General features: G+C 40.6%; 2 protein-coding genes across 4 annotated transcripts; one reads left to right on the forward strand and one right to left on the reverse strand.

Annotated features, from left to right (window-relative positions):
* The first annotated feature begins 1734 nt into the window (after positions 1–1734).
* On the forward strand, positions 1735–13434 carry adka (adenosine kinase a). 2 transcript variants are annotated; one of them, XM_085297020.1, is made up of 11 exons: positions 1735–1956; positions 4069–4143; positions 5164–5217; positions 8211–8289; positions 8377–8549; positions 8636–8744; positions 10987–11157; positions 11259–11294; positions 11399–11513; positions 11613–11699; positions 11825–13434. In XM_085297020.1, the coding sequence occupies exons 1-11, from the start codon at positions 1865–1867 to the stop codon at positions 11947–11949; spliced, it is 1116 nt and encodes a 371-aa protein (XP_085153146.1). In that variant the 5' UTR covers positions 1735–1864; the 3' UTR covers positions 11950–13434. The 2 variants fall into 2 exon arrangements, with proteins under 2 accessions (XP_085153146.1, XP_085153147.1); XM_085297021.1 differs by lacking the exon at positions 1735–1956 and adding an exon at positions 2718–2869.
* A 632-nt stretch (positions 13435–14066) lies between these two features.
* Positions 14067–16416, reverse strand: LOC146561173 (dual specificity phosphatase 29-like). Of its 2 annotated transcripts, none has more exons than XM_085297024.1 (4): positions 16294–16416; positions 14931–15121; positions 14584–14807; positions 14067–14486 (listed from the first exon to the last, which is right to left on the reverse strand). In XM_085297024.1, the coding sequence occupies exons 2-4, from the start codon at positions 15107–15109 to the stop codon at positions 14260–14262; spliced, it is 630 nt and encodes a 209-aa protein (XP_085153150.1). In that variant the 5' UTR covers positions 15110–15121; positions 16294–16416; the 3' UTR covers positions 14067–14259. The 2 variants fall into 2 exon arrangements, with proteins under 2 accessions (XP_085153150.1, XP_085153151.1); XM_085297025.1 differs by having other exon boundaries at positions 14931–15116; positions 16294–16396.
* Positions 16417–16802: the final 386 nt, after the last annotated feature.

Consider the following 16802-nt stretch of genomic DNA (forward strand, 5'->3'; position numbering starts at 1 on the left):
TGTTGACTTGTAAAAGCCTGTATGACATATTTTATTTCACAATTCATTAACCCCACGGAGAAGGCATCGTTTAAATGTGTTTCTTTAAGCAAGTTCTTCACGACTGAGCCAAGTGTCCTCTTTTTTGGAAATCAAAATATGGTCACCCTAATAGTTTCATCAAAGGCAAAATATTCCATAGCTATGATAGAATGGTTACTTGGAATGGTTCTAGTTGAGTTACTTCAAATAAATTTGATAAAGTTTACTCGAAATGTATGAAATGGCCTATTCTACCTAAAGTTAAAGAAACACGCTTTAAAATCCATCCATCCGCTTACCCTTTTCAGGGTCGCGGGGGGGGGGGGGGGGGGGGGGGGGCTATCCCAGCTGTCATAGGGTCGGGCGAGAGGCGGGGTACACCCTGCGACAGACTGGCGACCTGTCCAAATTCTTTATTCAAAATCTTTAAATACCATTTATCCTGAGGCAGAATTTCTAAAATAAAATAAAATAAAATAAAAAAATAAAAATTTGTGTTTCTCTTTAATTTTCCCCTAATACTGTATGTTTTGTACTGTTCCAAATTCTTATTTGTATTATTACCTGTGTTATCCTCTTTGCGAGTTTGTATTTTGCAATTGCTCAATTAAAAAAAAAAAAAAAAAAAAAAAGAAAGAAAAGAAAAAAAAAAACTTTTGAACCAAAAATTGGTGCACAACTCCCCGAGCAGCTCAGGAGACGCCTGCAGATCTACCAACACGTAAACGCAACGAAGCCGGTACAACAAGAAAACAAATCAGAAAGTCAAAGCCTACATATTATTAAAAACAATATCCTGGGTGGTTTAAATACCAAAGCAACCTCGGCGTTAACTCGAGCCGCACTTTGATAACAAAGTTTCCGGCTTTTTCATCAGGCTATATTTACGGACAGCTATAGCCCGGCGCCGTGTTGGGGCATGGGGTTTTGTTTCCCTCAGTACAGTCTTGCAGGATTTCGGTCAGCGCTTCCCGACCATTCCTCGGCAAAGATAGACAGTATACCCTATAACCCATAATTAAGCTGTTATATTTTTTATTCACTGTTAGAACCTTTTAAAGAAAGTTATTTAGACTAGCTTTTAATGTATCCCGGTCTTCTCTTAGCATGTATGATACTCCTAAGATAGACAGATGGCTAGACAGATGCGGTAAAAGACATCTTGTGCTGGGAAAAAAATGTTTTTTGTTTCGTTATGTTTTGCGTCTTTTTCATTACAGGGAGTCACTGCATTGTGTTCTATGTGTCTTTAAAAGATCTAAAGAAACTCTGCAAAAAAAGAAGTGCCAGGCCTAAAAGAAATTATCTACAGCAGATGAACATCTGGAAGTTATAAAAATGCAATTGAAAGAAAAAAAATGCAGCAAAAACCTGACACTTTAGTTAATCCATCTCCAAATATATTTCACTAAAGGCTCATCACAAATATTCTCATGGGAAAGGTGGCAGAGCGAAATGAGGTATGCCAAATTACACCAGAAGTGGACTGAAGAGAGTCCCAGATTTAAACCCAGTGGGAGTATTGGCACATGTGATTAGGTAGAGGATCATCAGAAGGTCCTTTTGCCCCTCTTTGGGGGGGGGGGGATGGGATATATATGGTGATGTATATATATATATAGTCATGGAGGTGACTAAAGTTGCTCCTTACCTTGCCATCGCTTCACGTTAACCCTGCACGGCGTCATATTTCAGGCTTCTGATTGGTCTAGCTCTGCAAAGGCGGGAGGGAACTATTGCCTGCGAGCCATTCCCCGGAGAAACAACGACAGCCCCATTGCTCATAGCATGACCGCTTTTTCGTGCCGGCTAAGGTGATCGCAACGTGCTTTACCCAGTCAACATGGCTTCAGACGAACCCAAAGCAAAGAAACCCAAACTCTCAGAGGAGGAGAAGCCCGAGCCTCCGCCCAAAGAGAATGCCGTCAAAATAAGGTGACCGAAGACTAAAAAAATATCCTTAATAACAGCGAGGAGACACGACCCTCCTCCCACGCTTCCAAGTTAAATGCTAATATATGTGCTATCAAACCTTAAAAGGTTGACACTGTTAGCCTGTGTGTGTGTGAGAGAGAGAGACACACACACGTGCACAAAATCGCGAATTTAGGCATTGATTTGGGATGTTTTCGAGACCTCTGAAGCAGTTCAATGTTGGCGAGGTCGTAGCGTAAAGCAGCGGGTGCAAAGTCCTTTGATATTTTTGCTTTTTGATAAGCAGGGCTTTAGCTAACTGTTGGCTCATAAAGCCTGCTGGGTTTGGGCACCTCTGCGGTGAAGCAAGCCCATCTAGCTGTGGCAGGTTTTAGGTTGTGGTCGAGCATGAGCACCACCAGAAAGCAATGTTGGGACTTGGTGTGGGACTCTGCACAGCTGCAGAGAAAGCTTACAAGAACCATCCCTTACCAGCTCCCAAAACACTCAATTGTGAAACAAGTCACATGGCGGTCATTGCAATGCTGTAGTGCTTCCACCATCACCACCCCCTCTGAAGAAATCTGATGGCTGCTGCTGATTACTACATTCACCTCATCTGCGGCACTCCAACAGCCCAATCAGCAGCACGCTTCTCACGGTGTAATTTGGCTTCAAATGAGTGAGTGAACTGAGCCTAGAGTCAGCAAGACAAGCCAATCACCACAGAGACACACACAGCCGTGGCCCTTGCCTCCAATCGGCCAGCTCCGAGTAGGAGGAGCTGTGTTTGCAGGGGTAAATCGATCTTCCTGCACACTGAGGTGAAATTGTCAAGTTTTTTTAATGCTTTAGCTCCCTCTTCAACCGGTTTTAGGTCGCCCAACAGGTTTATCAGTGTGCACACAAAGAGGAACAATATGTCTGCTGCAAGGTAAGAGCAAGCTTACGTTAGGGGAGTTGATCTAAAGGCAGGCATGGTTTAGTGTAATTGTCTGCACATGCCTAGTAATCATCTGACTACACATTGGAAATTATATATGTGCTGTAGGAGACAGTAGATACGATGCAGCAAATATCGACTGGACGGTTTTCCGAGACAGAAACCCATCTGTGTAGCGTAAGTCACCGTCAGGTCTTGGCGTCTCCCTGCTCTTTGCTTTTTTGAAAAAGCTGTTCTTTCGTATTAACTGTAAATCTTTGCCTTGGGCGAGAGTAGACAGAGAACCTTTATGGGCAAGTATGGTTCCATGTGTTCATGTGGAGGTGGCATCTCTGAAGAGCTGTGTTCAAAGACTTGCTCCATCTGGGGGAGGGGGGGTTCCCAAAAGCATTGACAAAGAAAAAAATTGTTCATATGAAGGGCACCTGTGAAAATGACACCAAGACTGAGATCTAAGGGCACGTGGTGGCAGGATGTGGATTATAATGCACGCACAGTTCAGTTTTTGCTTACAGGTGAAACAACTGTGGACTAACTCGCTGGCTGGATTTGGCAACCGATGTGCCCAACATGTTGACACAGAGTAGCGGTTCCTGTGGTGCTCTGAAATTCTGTTATTTGTTTTGGTTTTTTGTCAGCATGTTTAGTTGTGATATTCAAGCTCTACTTTCGGTTGCTTGACCCAGAAAAAGAACAGACTACACAAGCAGCAGAAGCACACGCACACTGAGTGTACTGCTGTCCTGATGTTGCCACGTTGTGACGCCATAACAAAGTTACATGCATGACTGACTGGGTTTTGTAGTGCCTTCTGATGAGTCATGCATGTTTCCTATTTATGTCTCTTTGATTCGTGCTGTGCCTTAAGTCACATAATTAAAGTCAGGTGGAAACAGATCTTTTGTTGAATAGAAATAAAATGGCACGCTCACTGGAGTGAGCAATCATAAATTTTTAAGTCAGTGCAATTTGGCTTTCTGCATGTTTCTGAAATGCCTGAGCATTTGACAGATTGCTCAACCAGAGCAAAGGAGTAATGGATTTCCACTCCAGCTCAACTGTTAAGAGCACTTTATTAAAGTGAAGACAAATCGACGGGACTGAAACGATTTAATGTACAGATGACTTGTGAACGCTGTCGTATTAAAATTAAGAGATGTAGCTCAAATCTGTTTGTCTTTATGTTTCAGCACTAATTCACTCTTTGGGATGGGAAACCCCTTGCTGGACATTTGTGCCGTTGTGGACAAAGATTTCTTAGACAAGTAAGTATTAGAATTAGAATCACGAGTGCTTGTAATCCTGCCCTTTTGATTGGTCCAGTAATGAGTGGTAATACAATAGTGCATATATATGTAAACACATACTTGGTAGAAGGTGTTTACTTCCAAAATAATACTGCTTTGCTGCTTATTCTAACCCCGATGTTATAAAGGAGAAAGAGTAACGAACTGTGATTTTATTTTTTACTTTTTGCAAGTCACATAAGATCAATTGAAAGGGAGACATTTGGTATCAGTGAGGTCACATCAGTGACAGGCTGGAGGAGAAAGAGATTCCCTGATGTAATTTGATCAGGAGCAAGATGAGGACGATAAAGGGAAGCAGAGCACAGGAAGCGGCAGAGCTGTCTAATAATCAGCGTCAGCAGAGCTGTACGTTCAGCAGATGCATTGCTTTAATGTATCCTGAAAAGAAACCGCACCCTGTTTGATCATCACGTGTATTTACATCACCAAAAACTCAGGACTTCAAAGATCCTGTAGAAGTTGTGATTATTACCTATGATGTAGAAATCCAGGGATTGTATTGACATGACACATTTAAATATTCTCTGTAGTAGTGGGAGCTATCAGCTGAGATCTGCTCAGAGTAGCCATGTTCTCTGTGAGTTGACCAAAACAGACGGGACAAAGGGCAGCTCAGCGTCCACTCATTAACCCCTTGCATAAACTCCTGGATTAGAGCTAAACCAGCCGACTGTAGCTCTAATTCAGTCCCACTTACAAAAAAGCACAACTACAACTGCACTTTAATCCCCAGCCTACCGTTGTGTGACCTCCCGTTAAGGAAACCATACCTTATTTAGCTTTAGTTGGGCTGAGATTATTTGAGCAAGAGGAAAACAAATCACACTTTCACAGGAAAAATGTGTGAACAGCACATTTGGAAGCTTTCCTACTGCACTTAAAATCCCGGCTCACATAAATGGCGTCCACATGCTTGTTATTTCTGTTTTATTTGAAAGTAATTCTTCTTCTTTTTTCTTCTCTGATTATTTGCAGGTACTCTCTGAAACCCAACGATCAGATCCTGGCTGAAGCCAAGCACAAAGAACTGTTAGTATCTCCTCTGTTGCAACATTCACTGTAGATTATGTAGGTTTTTGTAGAGCTCTTCCCATGTGGGTTTACCTAATCTTCAAACATGGCTTGTGTTCTGAATTCATACTGAGTTTGCACCCCTCTGCTCTGGAGCGGGCCAGTCAAAACAAGCGCACACTAGAAAGTGCCACGATTGACCTCTGTGCCTTCACATACAGCCAGTGGTAGAGCAGCAGATTCAGCGCAGTGAGACCATCTCATCCAATAGCAGACTGGGACACTTTTCCTCCCAGTCCCTCTGAGACAAGGGCCAGAAAGCAAACATTTAACATTATGAGATAAGAAAGTCATATGTGGCCTTGTGTGATTATACTGATGTTTTCCTACTCTTCACAGTTCAGTCTATATATGACAACAGGTTGTGCTTTAGTAATGGCAGGCACTTGCATGCACAACTCATTTTTGAGGACGAATGTTATTTGATGTCAACACATATTTAAATGACACTTTTTTGTATCAGTTTGTGATTGATATTGATCTGTGATGTGAACTAAGGGAATCATTGATCACTTACAAGAAGGTGCAAGTCCACACGTTTAATCTGCTAGTCTTGCTTCTTCTTAAGCCTCTCAGGCTGTGCTCGATTTAGTCCTCAGAAGCGTAACATGCAGGGGATTTCCCCCCCCCCCCCTCAGGACCTTTAGCAACAGTGGGCCTGTTGTAGTTTCTGAAGAGAAGCAATAATGTCCAAAAGTCTTGAGCTGCCCCTCATTTCTTTCTATTTTGCTTCCAAAGAGCCACGTTTTCTTGTAATTGTTTTAAAGTGGTCTTGAGCAATAATTCTTCAGGCTTTCTGAAGGTCTGTTAAGGCCGTCCTTACATCGATTTTTAATAAAGTCCTTGTACTCGATCTTTAAACCAATGTTTTTTTTCTTTGTTTGTTTTATTGTTGTTTAAATCACTTAACACTGACCTATGAATTATTTAAGGACAAAAAAGGTACCTAACTAAAGGAATGAATCAGAACCAAGGATTGTGCGTATACATAATAAAGAACTTAGAAAAGAGTCTTTTTTTAAATTATGTCCTTGGGTACTTTGTTACCAGCAGGCTACTGCAGACAAACATAATTTGTTCCCAGACATAAAATTGTATTTTTGCATCAACAAGATGAGTTATTAGCCAAACACCTGGCATAGGTTAGCATGCTGTACAGTGTGACCTTGAGGAAACTGGACAAAAGAAGAAGCAGCAGAGTTCTTAGACCAATATCTGAAACTAATGTTGTTAAGAAATATTTTTTTAAAATCAGCACCTGAGAGATGCATCTGGCCATTCAGTTAGTCCATCTACTGTAATACTCTTAGTGGATGGGTGGCTGTCCAGAAGCCATTCTTAAGGAAGGGAAATGCCAGATTTCACAAGAGGTTGACTAAAAATTAGTGGCAACAGGTCTTAAGGAGTGATGAATCAAACTTTCAGAGTTTGTGTTCAGATTGTCATCAATATGTACACAAGAGGTCAGGAGAGAGGTACAGCAGTGAGTGTCTACAGCCATCTGTGGAGGCCCTGGTATCCTTTGATTCTGCTTTTCAACCAGTGGTTTTTGGGATTTTATCATAATTGATGAAATCATAAATGCAGAAAAGTACCATCAGCTTTTGAGTTACCTGGAAAGTTTCTGATTGGTAACCGCTTCCCAAGCACTACAAGTCATGGATTGGCCTCCTCAGAGCAACACCCAAAGAAGTCTTGAATGTCCTTCAAGAAGCCTGGCGACCTATCCCTGAAGACTATTTAAAGAAAATTACAAGAAGTCTTTCCTGATAGTTCAGGCTGTGTTGAAGAATAGAAGCGTTCATGTCAAGTACTGACTTTCAAGCTGATTAGAAGTGCACAAACGCACAGACCCCATTTTTGCCTTATCTACAGTATTACCATGTATGTTTGCACATGATTTAGTCATTCACGGCACCTGTTGCTCATTTTCCTAGCAAATTAGAAGGTAACAAAGTGGCTCAAGACTTTTGCACAGTACTGTATTTGAACATGCTGCCTCCGATACTCACATAAACCACAAAAACACATTATGGTGTGTAGGCTACATTTATGGAGCGTAAGATGGCAAATTCTCGTGCTTTAGCTGTAAACAGAACATTGAAGCGTGTCTGTGTTATATAACAGTGGTAAATGGTTCAGATAGTATAATCAGTGGTCAGTCATGCACGTATTGTATACTTGACCTGGAAAAAATATGAGGCTGCTGTCTGCAGAGTCTAGTCTGATACGAAGGGATTTTACTGACTAAACCATCACCAGGCACGCTATAGAGGGAAACCCAATAAAAGAGGCAATTATGCAGTGTCATGCAAACCAGTTTAATGGCACTATGGTAATCACTGCCTGCGGAAAACTTTTGATATTCCCCAATAAGAGGCACATAAATGCATTTTCCTTAAAAAACGTTTTTGAAAAATTGCAAACTTTGGGGGGGGGGGGGGGTTGTCTCCAGGACTCTTGAAGAGACTGCAAATAATGCTCTGTGCAGTGACGTCTACATGGAGATTGCCTTAAAAATAACACTTATCAGTGCACTGTTAGACCACTTAGATCAATAGTAAGTGGATTTCTGGTGGCCCAGGGAGGAATCAAAACAAGGAAAGTCAGCTCTGTTTCAACTGATAGTCTTTTAAAAAAAATCAGACATATCTTCATTTAATTGTGCTTTGGGTCATTTGAAAAACCAGGATTAGTTTGCACGCTGTGTTTCCAATCTTTATACTGAACTAAGCTTTACTACCATTAGATTTCATGTTATTTTCTTCAGCAAATAAATATATAAAGTATATTTGATAAGGTGTAAACCTTTGGTGCCAAACACGGTTTGATCAGTCATCATTATTAATCCTTTGCTCTAGGTTTCAAACTTTTGATTAGTGATTGGCCCTATCTAGTTTGACACACTTTCCTTTTGGAAATGTCAGTCACACCTTTGTTTCTTTCTGTAGGTTCGAGGAGCTGGTGAAGAAGTTCAAGGTTGAATACTACGCTGGAGGAGCCACACAGAACTCCATAAAGATCGCTCAGGTGAGATTCATTTGAAGTGTAAATGTTGCCCTCTGTGCGCAGGATGTACTGGCTGATATTGATGCGAGGTTTTGTTACTGTCTACAGTGGATGATCCAAGAACCTCATAAGGTGGGCACGTTCTTTGGCTGCATTGGCAAAGACAAGTTTGGAGAGATCCTGAAGCAGAAGGCTGAGGAGGTGCACGTCGACGCCCACTACTACGAGCAGGACGAGGAGCCCACGGGGACATGTGCTGCTTGCATCACCGGAGATAACAGGTGGGTAATTGAATGTTAACAGCATGCAAACGCAGTGTGATCTAACCTGTTTATAAACCTGTGTTTCACTACTTTTCTGCTCTCAGGTCTTTGGTGGCTAACCTAGCTGCTGCTAACTGTTATAAGAAGGATAAACATCTAGACCTCGAGGAGAACTGGAAGCTGGTGGAAAAAGCTAAAGTCTACTACATTGCTGTAAGTATTACATCACTGTATGCTAATTTGTGCCACTTTAATGAAGCTTTAAGGTGGGCATGGAGTCATATCACAAGCATCTGTTTTGTTTTTTGTCCAGTGGTTTGTAATTTAATTACTTTGTGAGGTCGTGGTCACATGGGCCTGGAGATGGTTGGTGACCACCTGGCAACCTCGAGTAAAGTTGTGGGCGGTGAGCATTTGAAGACAAGACAAGCGACTAGAGCAATCTCAGTGAAGCAGCATAAATTCCTTGCAACCAATTTCATCATGCAACTGCTTTCAGCCTGTAGCAACTAGAGATGGACCGATCCGATATTACGTATCGGTATCGGTCCGATACTGACCTAAATTACTGGATCGGATATCGGAGAAAAATAAAAAATGTAATCCGATCCATTAAATATCACGAAAGCACCTCACAAAACTTGCAACACGCCGTAACTCACCTCAGAACGTTAGCACGTCGGAGCAGTATGCATCACGTGATAGAGCGGCTGTGGCATGCGGGACCTGTCGGTGGTCTGGATAGCATTTGGAGCTTCGCTAGCAACCCGGCATTTCATCTCCGACAAAGTTATCCCCGAGAGAAGTAAAGCAAGTGTGTAAGTCCATCTCTGAATGTTTGTAAAGCATTCCTGCGTTAAGCTTAACAAGCGATATATGGAGCGACTGCCTCTTCTTGCTGCTACTTCAATCATGAAACTGCTTAATGATCAGCTGATCGGCTTTTCTGTCCCGAGTCCGTCTCTCTTGTTTGTTTTTGGCCCACTTTGCACCAGAAAGAGGAAACCAGCGGCTGAACAACAGCAGCACGTTTAAGCTTGATAAGCTGTTGTTAGAATTTATTTAATATTACTTTCTACTCCAGGATCTTTTTCTACGTAGCTGACAGCTGGTAACTGTGCAGGGGCGGATCTAGCAAAGTTTAGCCAGGGAAGCCGATAGGGCATTAACAGGGAAAAGGGGGCACAAAGACATACTTTTCTTTCTTATTCTCATTTAAAATGTCTAGCTTTTAATAAATAATTATCTGAATCTTACACCCAAAGTTTTAATTTGATGTAAAATGAATATAAGTCAATTACTGTATATAGTGACTATTAAGTCTAATATATATATACCCTAGTAAGCTATAGTACTTTTTCCTTTGGGAAGATACCATCTGTGCAGTCTGCAATTTTGTTGAAGAAAGATGTTGAATCTATTTAATATTTTAATATATTGAAAAATAATTGATTTCGGTGCTTTTTTTTTTTTTCACACTGCATCAAATTAAGGTTGATTACGTCGATTAAGCATCATGAGGTGGAGCGTGAGGGGTGGTTCCCTATTTTTTATTTTTTTATTTTTGTTGTTGCTGGGAGTTGGAACCCTATTAGTTAGGTTGCTTAATATTTACGCTAAGTACTCTTTAAAATACCAGAATAGGGAGGATGGTGTAGGTTTGAGTTTATTAGATTGATCAGTATTGCTGAACTATGAAATATTTTTTTTTGCATACAGGTATAACAGAATAGCTTTAGTGTAGTTGTTGTTTTAAACTTGAGTATGAACTTATACAAAATGCAGCAAGATATTTAAAAAACAGTTTTGTTGATTAAAGAACACTATATCGGATTCATATCGGTATCGGCAGATATCCAAATTTATGATATCGGAATCGGTATCGGACATAAAAAAGTGGTATCGTGCCATCTCTACTAGCAACCATTGGGCTACCACTCAGGAATGCTTTTTTTCCCCTAGCGACCTTTGGTTTGTGGGGAGGTCACTGACCGGCCTCTAAGCCTGTGTGAGTCTGGCCTAACTTAGGGCGGCGTTCACTTATTTGGCCTGCTCTGTGCTCTTGCATAATCACTTATGTTTTACCCTGGTACTGATCTGCATCTCTCTCAGTATCCAGCCTTCACCCGTGTTGTTTTTTTTTATGGTTCTTGGATCTTCCTGTGTTGTTGGTATTCATTATGTGAATCTCGTGCTCTGCGTGGATGATGGTTGTGAGATGGTTAATATCATGCTTGCTCAGATTGTTTGGCAGCGTGAGTCAAGACGAAAGCAGCACCACAAACACGTGCTTGGATTAATCTGTGATAACTCAGTGGTTTAACTGTGACAATGACCTTTGTGCCCTCAATGTGGGGCTTTTGTTTTGTTGAAGACTTTAGTGTATGTGACTCATTAGACCCATCAGATATAAAAAGCAGATTAGTCCTGACCCAGTGTCGTTCCTTCCTTCCAGGGTTTCTTCCTGACTGTCTCCTTGGAGTCCATCCTGAAAGTAGCGAAGCATGCTTCCGAAAATAACAAGCTCTTTTGCATGAACCTCTCTGCGCCCTTCATCTGCCAGTTCTTCAAGGATAACCTCATGCAGGTTATGCCCTACGTTGATGTGCTGTTTGGCAATGAGACAGTAAGCCACAGTTCTCACAGTGAAATCTCCACACTAACGTTGATGATTTGCACATATTTCAGATTAACTCAATGTGATCTTTGTTGTTGTTGTTTTCTCAGGAGGCAGCTGCTTTTGCTAAAGAGCAAGACTTTGATGTGAGTAGACTGTTAGACTTTATCATTTACACAAGAGAAAGGCTGGATTTTCTGTGTATTTGTGTATCATCTGCTTTGTGTGTTGATGTGTATTTTGTCTACAGACAAAGGACATTAAGGAAATTGTCAGGAAAGCCCAGGCTCTACCCAAAGACAACAAAAAGAGACAGAGGGTTGTAGTTATTACTCAGGGGAAGGATGAAACGGTTATGGCTCAAAGTAATATTTCCTTCTTTTTTCTCCCATTTCCTGGCATCTGTTTCACTCTGTCTCTTGTCCTTGTGTGGAAGTGAACTGTTTTTCTCCTCGTCTTTCCAGGTGACAAGATTGAAACCTTCCCTGTAGTGAAAACTGACCCCAAATACATTGTTGACACAAACGGTGCAGGCGATGCCTTCGTAGGAGGTAAGAGGCCCCGGTGTTGCTATTTTTTTTGTGCCTTGGTCGATTTGCTTCAGTCTTGAGTCTTCTGTTGATTTTTATTGTGGAAGCCTCTTTTTTTTTTTTTTTTTTTTTTTTTGGCAACACAGGTTTCCTGTCTGAGCTTGTCCAGGAGCAACCTCTGGATCAGTGTGTGAAGGCGGCACACTACGCTGCCAATGTCATCATCCAGCGAGCAGGCTGCAGCTTCCCAGAAAAACCAGACTTCAAGTGAGGATTGGTCAGGAAAGCCTTTCCTTCAGCGTGAAACCTCATACCCACTCTGCCTCCACAACCCCAACATATAAGTTCCACTATTTTCTACAAGTGCAACCCTCAAATGTGTTTTACTTCAAGTTTTTTCTTTTCTTTTAATTTATCCACACATCATTTCTTATCAGTTCTTAGTTCATATGCCCATCTTCCACGCTAAGAACCAAGGGAACTTTTAATGCGTTTAAATAAATTACCATAAAGGAATCATGGAAACACCAGGAAATGTGGTAATTGTCCTTTACAAAAAGGGCTCTAACTATAAAATCCTGCTCTCACGGACATTTGTTTTCTACAGTTTTGAACTGTACTTCAGCTCTGACATTTCTTGCATGTGGATGCACTGACACCCATCAGACTCTCGTGGAAAAACCATGTCAACATCGTGTGAGTCTGTTTTATGTTTTTTGTGTGTTATTTTGTCCCCTTGGAGACAAGAGTCCAAGCACAAACAGGAGGATGCATTTACACACACACAGGACTAAATAATAAAACCCCGATGAGGTTTTGAATGCGGCTCAGAAATGTGCTGCAGTGATTTATTTGATTATGTTATGATTTAGCATTCACAAAATGCCCGTTGTGAATCAAATGGCATTTTAAGTGTACATTTATTTTTTTTTTTTTAAATGTATCAAGGCCTCTGCCTATTAAGTTGTGTGAAAGCTGCAAAATGTTGATTATGTCAGTGCTATTCAAACGTTACCGGCATCAAATAATGAGTGCCTTTCTTTCTCCCTAGCAGTTTGCAGGCTTGATGGGCAGAGGCCTGGGGATGTTATATGAGCCTGCAGGGAAACTTGTAAGCTTGTGAGAGTATTGATGTATAAGCATCACCTCCCTTCTATATATAATGCGTTTCTGGGAATCCATCATTATATTTGGGGGTTCTCTGCCAGAAGAATACAGTGGGCATTAAAGCAGACTTTTTCTCTCAGTTGATTTATTTTTTTTTTTCAATTGACTTAACATTCTCCTGCATTGTCATGGCAAACCCTCGGGGCAATTCTGTTAAATCATTTTTTAAAAATAACTATTTTTTTCCATTTTTTATCAAATCTGTTTTCTCGAGTAATAAATAAAGATTCATAAGAAATTGGAGGAAAATCGTATCTGGGGCCAAGTGTTATAAACCGTCAGTATTAATGTCTGTGCTGTGATTCATACACTGGTGAGATAAACGCTGAATACTTGAATATAACTTTATTCAAAGTTTATGTAAAAGGTAAGAAATATGTGTAGGACTAAATACTGTAAGAGGTGTTGTCAAATCTGTATCTGGTTGGACTGAATCATTGGTCACTGTCCCTAAATTTCATGGCTTCCTTCACATGTTCAGATACACCAAAAAAGCCTTATAACCTGTTTGTTCCTACTGTCAACAATTTTCAGTTTGCCCATCATTGTGGTAAATTTTGAAATTAAAAAATAAACAGATTTTATCATAGATGTTTTTCTGTGTCTCATATTTTTTATATAATGTGAAGTGCACCTCATATTTCAGAGGTTTCTCTCATGGCTCGTTATGGCCTCCTTTCTTTATGTAGAAGAGTTTGGATAATACCTAAAACAAAGGTTTTTTTTTCTCTTCAGTTGCTGTAACTAACACTTTGTTTTTGTGGTCAAAAGGTTTTGAGCCACTCCCTGAGATCTTGTAATACATTTGCAGTACTCACTAACTTTCTGCAGATGGCAACAAAATTCTGTCTGCTGTTGGTCTGCAGGAATCATTCTGCAGGGTTCTGGCAGTGTGTTTGGCATCAATATACTAAAAAATGAAGCAGTTGGTTCATAATTTCTTCATTTCTTTAAAGATTGCAGCAGATTCAAATAAAAAAAATGTGTCTTTTTGTAACAAACCACTAGTAACAAAGTGCCTAAAGACAAATTCAGATGGATTCTTTGCTATGTTGCCTGTTTTGTATACACACAACACTGGCTCATCATGTGAAACATAGCATTAGATGGTCAGTTACAAGGACTAGGCTGAAAATGACAGGACAAGTGAAAAAGCAACAAATGTCCAAAGAAAAACTTTAAAAGAACCTCAGGAAGCCTGGAGAACTATTCTTTAAGACCACTTTAATCTTATGAAAAGGAAATCTTTTCTACATGAAAACAGAGTTATGGACTGAATCAGAGTGAGTAACTTAATGAGATTCATACTCAGTTACTGAAAACATGACTTTAATTATATATTAAAAGAAAAAAATAATATCCATGAAAACATGACATGAAGTTAAAATACATTTTTAAGTTCCTTTCTTAGTATTTACTGTTGGTCCTGTGTTTCTTTCTTTTGTCTCAGCCTTTCCTCCTGCAGTGAAATGTCCAGGGCTCTGAGCTGTTTTAAGAAGCCGTGATTGGGCAGGATACAGCGGCGCTGTCGCACATGCTCAATTGCGTCCACTACAGTTAAATTGTGTTTCATCATCAGGTATGCCAGGACCAGTGTCGCTGACCTGCTCCGGCCCATCACACAGTGCACCAGGACCTTGTCTAGAAAAAATGAAGATATATGGATTTATTAGAAACAAACAAACTTATCCTCCAGATAATGAACTCAAAGGTTTCCTCAGAGTCCCGGAGGACTCACTCTGTGGGTGAGCGAGGGCCTCGTGGATGAAATTTGCTGCAGGCCTGAAGTACTGGGACATGTTGAAAGTGGGTTTGTCATCAGCCTCTACACCATAATACTGGATTTCCATGTCTCTGTAGTACTGAGCACCAGTCAGCACATTATTCCACTTTCCCTCTGCTGCATTCAGGATATGTGTAATCCCCAGATCCTTCAGACCAGGCCGCTCCAGAGCAGTTTTCCTGTGTTTATGCAAACACAGACTCAGTATGAAGCTGTCATCATGAACTTTTGACACAATTGACTGAATAGTTGTATAAGGGCTGATAAGTACAATGACATCTGCAGTACTCAGATTTACGCACTCATCCCCAATGTAGACATCTGGCCAGACCTCGTTGAAGTGTGTGTAATGAGCTGTGGTGCCGGTCCAGAATAGCTGCTCAAGGTCTAATGTTCCTGGAGTGATGTAAGCGCTGTCTGGGTCCACCTGAACAGCTGCATATGGGTTTCTACTTCTGGACTTCACCATGCAAGAGGACATTGTTTTCCTGTGCTGTCCACAACACACACACACACACACACACACACACACACACACACACACACACACACACACACACACACACACACACACACACATATGCCTGAAATTAATCACCTCCTGCACACTGCCATCTGTCCCAAAGCTCTACAGGGATCTAACATTACCACCTATATGCCAAGGATGTTTATGGAGTCCATGAGCATTTTTTCCTAAATACTTATCGGTCATTTATAAGCAACATGCCAAAAATTAACCGGCTCCAGCTTTTCCAATGTAAACATCTGGTTTTACCTTTTTCCAAGCTGTAGTTTTTCCTTTCTGTTTTCTCTCATTTTTGTTGAAACAAAAAGCAATGAATCAAAAAATGAACGATCAATAGTGAAAATAACTGTAAACCTAGTACATCACCCACAGAAACAATGGCTATAGAAGATGTAGGAAGACCAGACTTTTAGAAAAAATTATGTTGTAAAGAATATTTAAATGGTTTTATTAATTTAGGGATTTTACAAATTCATAAATGAAAGCAATATTCTCTTTTTGTATGCCAGTTAAGATTAAATTATTATTAAATACTGCATGCAACTTTGAAATCAGTGTTACTATGGAAACACATTTAAAAATATGTATGTAAGTAAGAAACGTGAAAAGGGGTTTAACTATGATTGTCCACGATCACACAAACTGTATGTTGTCATTCAGTATTCTGTGTAATATTGTTGTGTATTATTGTGTGCGCAACACATGCTGTTTCTTGGATGTCACGTACAAATTCAAGCGACAGACGTGACATTTTCTGTTTGCATCATCGCTGCTGGTGCTGCTTAACTGATCATACATTTTGCAATATTAATAATAAACAATAGCAGAATAGTACACGAGATATCGGGAGCCAAATAGGAATTTAAATGACTTTTTTTAATCTCGCTCTCCGCTAATAGATTCACATTAATTATACCAATTTTTCAAAGCTTTTAGGACCCCTGCATTGGCAGCCTTGTTCTTCATCTAGTCACACTTCATACCAAGCCCTTCATGCACATTCTTTGAAACACTGTTCACACTGAAGTCACACTGAACTGAAACCACCAATGATCCACGAGGTGTGTGACATCAAGTCGGGGGGGAAAAAAACAGATATTAAATAAAAACGAGCAATTTAGTATAAAGAAACGACTCACCTCTGTTAAATGTGGATCGCAGACTTCTACTTTCCTCAGTGGATGTCAGTGTGTGTGTGTGTGTGTGTGTGTGTGTGTGTGTGTGTGTGTGTGTGTGTGTGTGTGTGTGTGTGTGAGAGAGAGAGAGAGAGCGAGTTTGTGTCCGGTGGCTGTACATGTGTGTGTACCAACAGGAACCTCCCTCAGGAGGAAGCAATGAAGACTGAAATACAGACCTGGAATGGTAACTGCTCTCTCAGGCTCAGTGTTTAACATGATATTTTTAGGTAGTTAGACTACAACACCTGATCTCTCCACATGGCATGCTTTCATAATGTAATCCTGTATATGAGACCCCTAACATGACAGCACGCACTGTTCAGGCACTGTTTTAAACAGAAACAAACTCAGTTGTTCAGTACGAGTGGCATCTTGCATCATCAGAGGAATGTCACTAATGTGTGGACAGCTGCAAGAATCAGTCACGATTCGTCAGTGCCGAGTTATTTCTGGAGGCCTGAAAAAGTCAA

This window comes from Mchenga conophoros, linkage group LG13 (assembly GCF_057382185.1).
Source record: "Mchenga conophoros isolate Kocher_MC1m ecotype Shallow Benthic linkage group LG13, M_conophoros_male_GT1.1, whole genome shotgun sequence".
NCBI classification, from domain to species: domain Eukaryota; kingdom Metazoa; phylum Chordata; class Actinopteri; order Cichliformes; family Cichlidae; genus Mchenga; species Mchenga conophoros.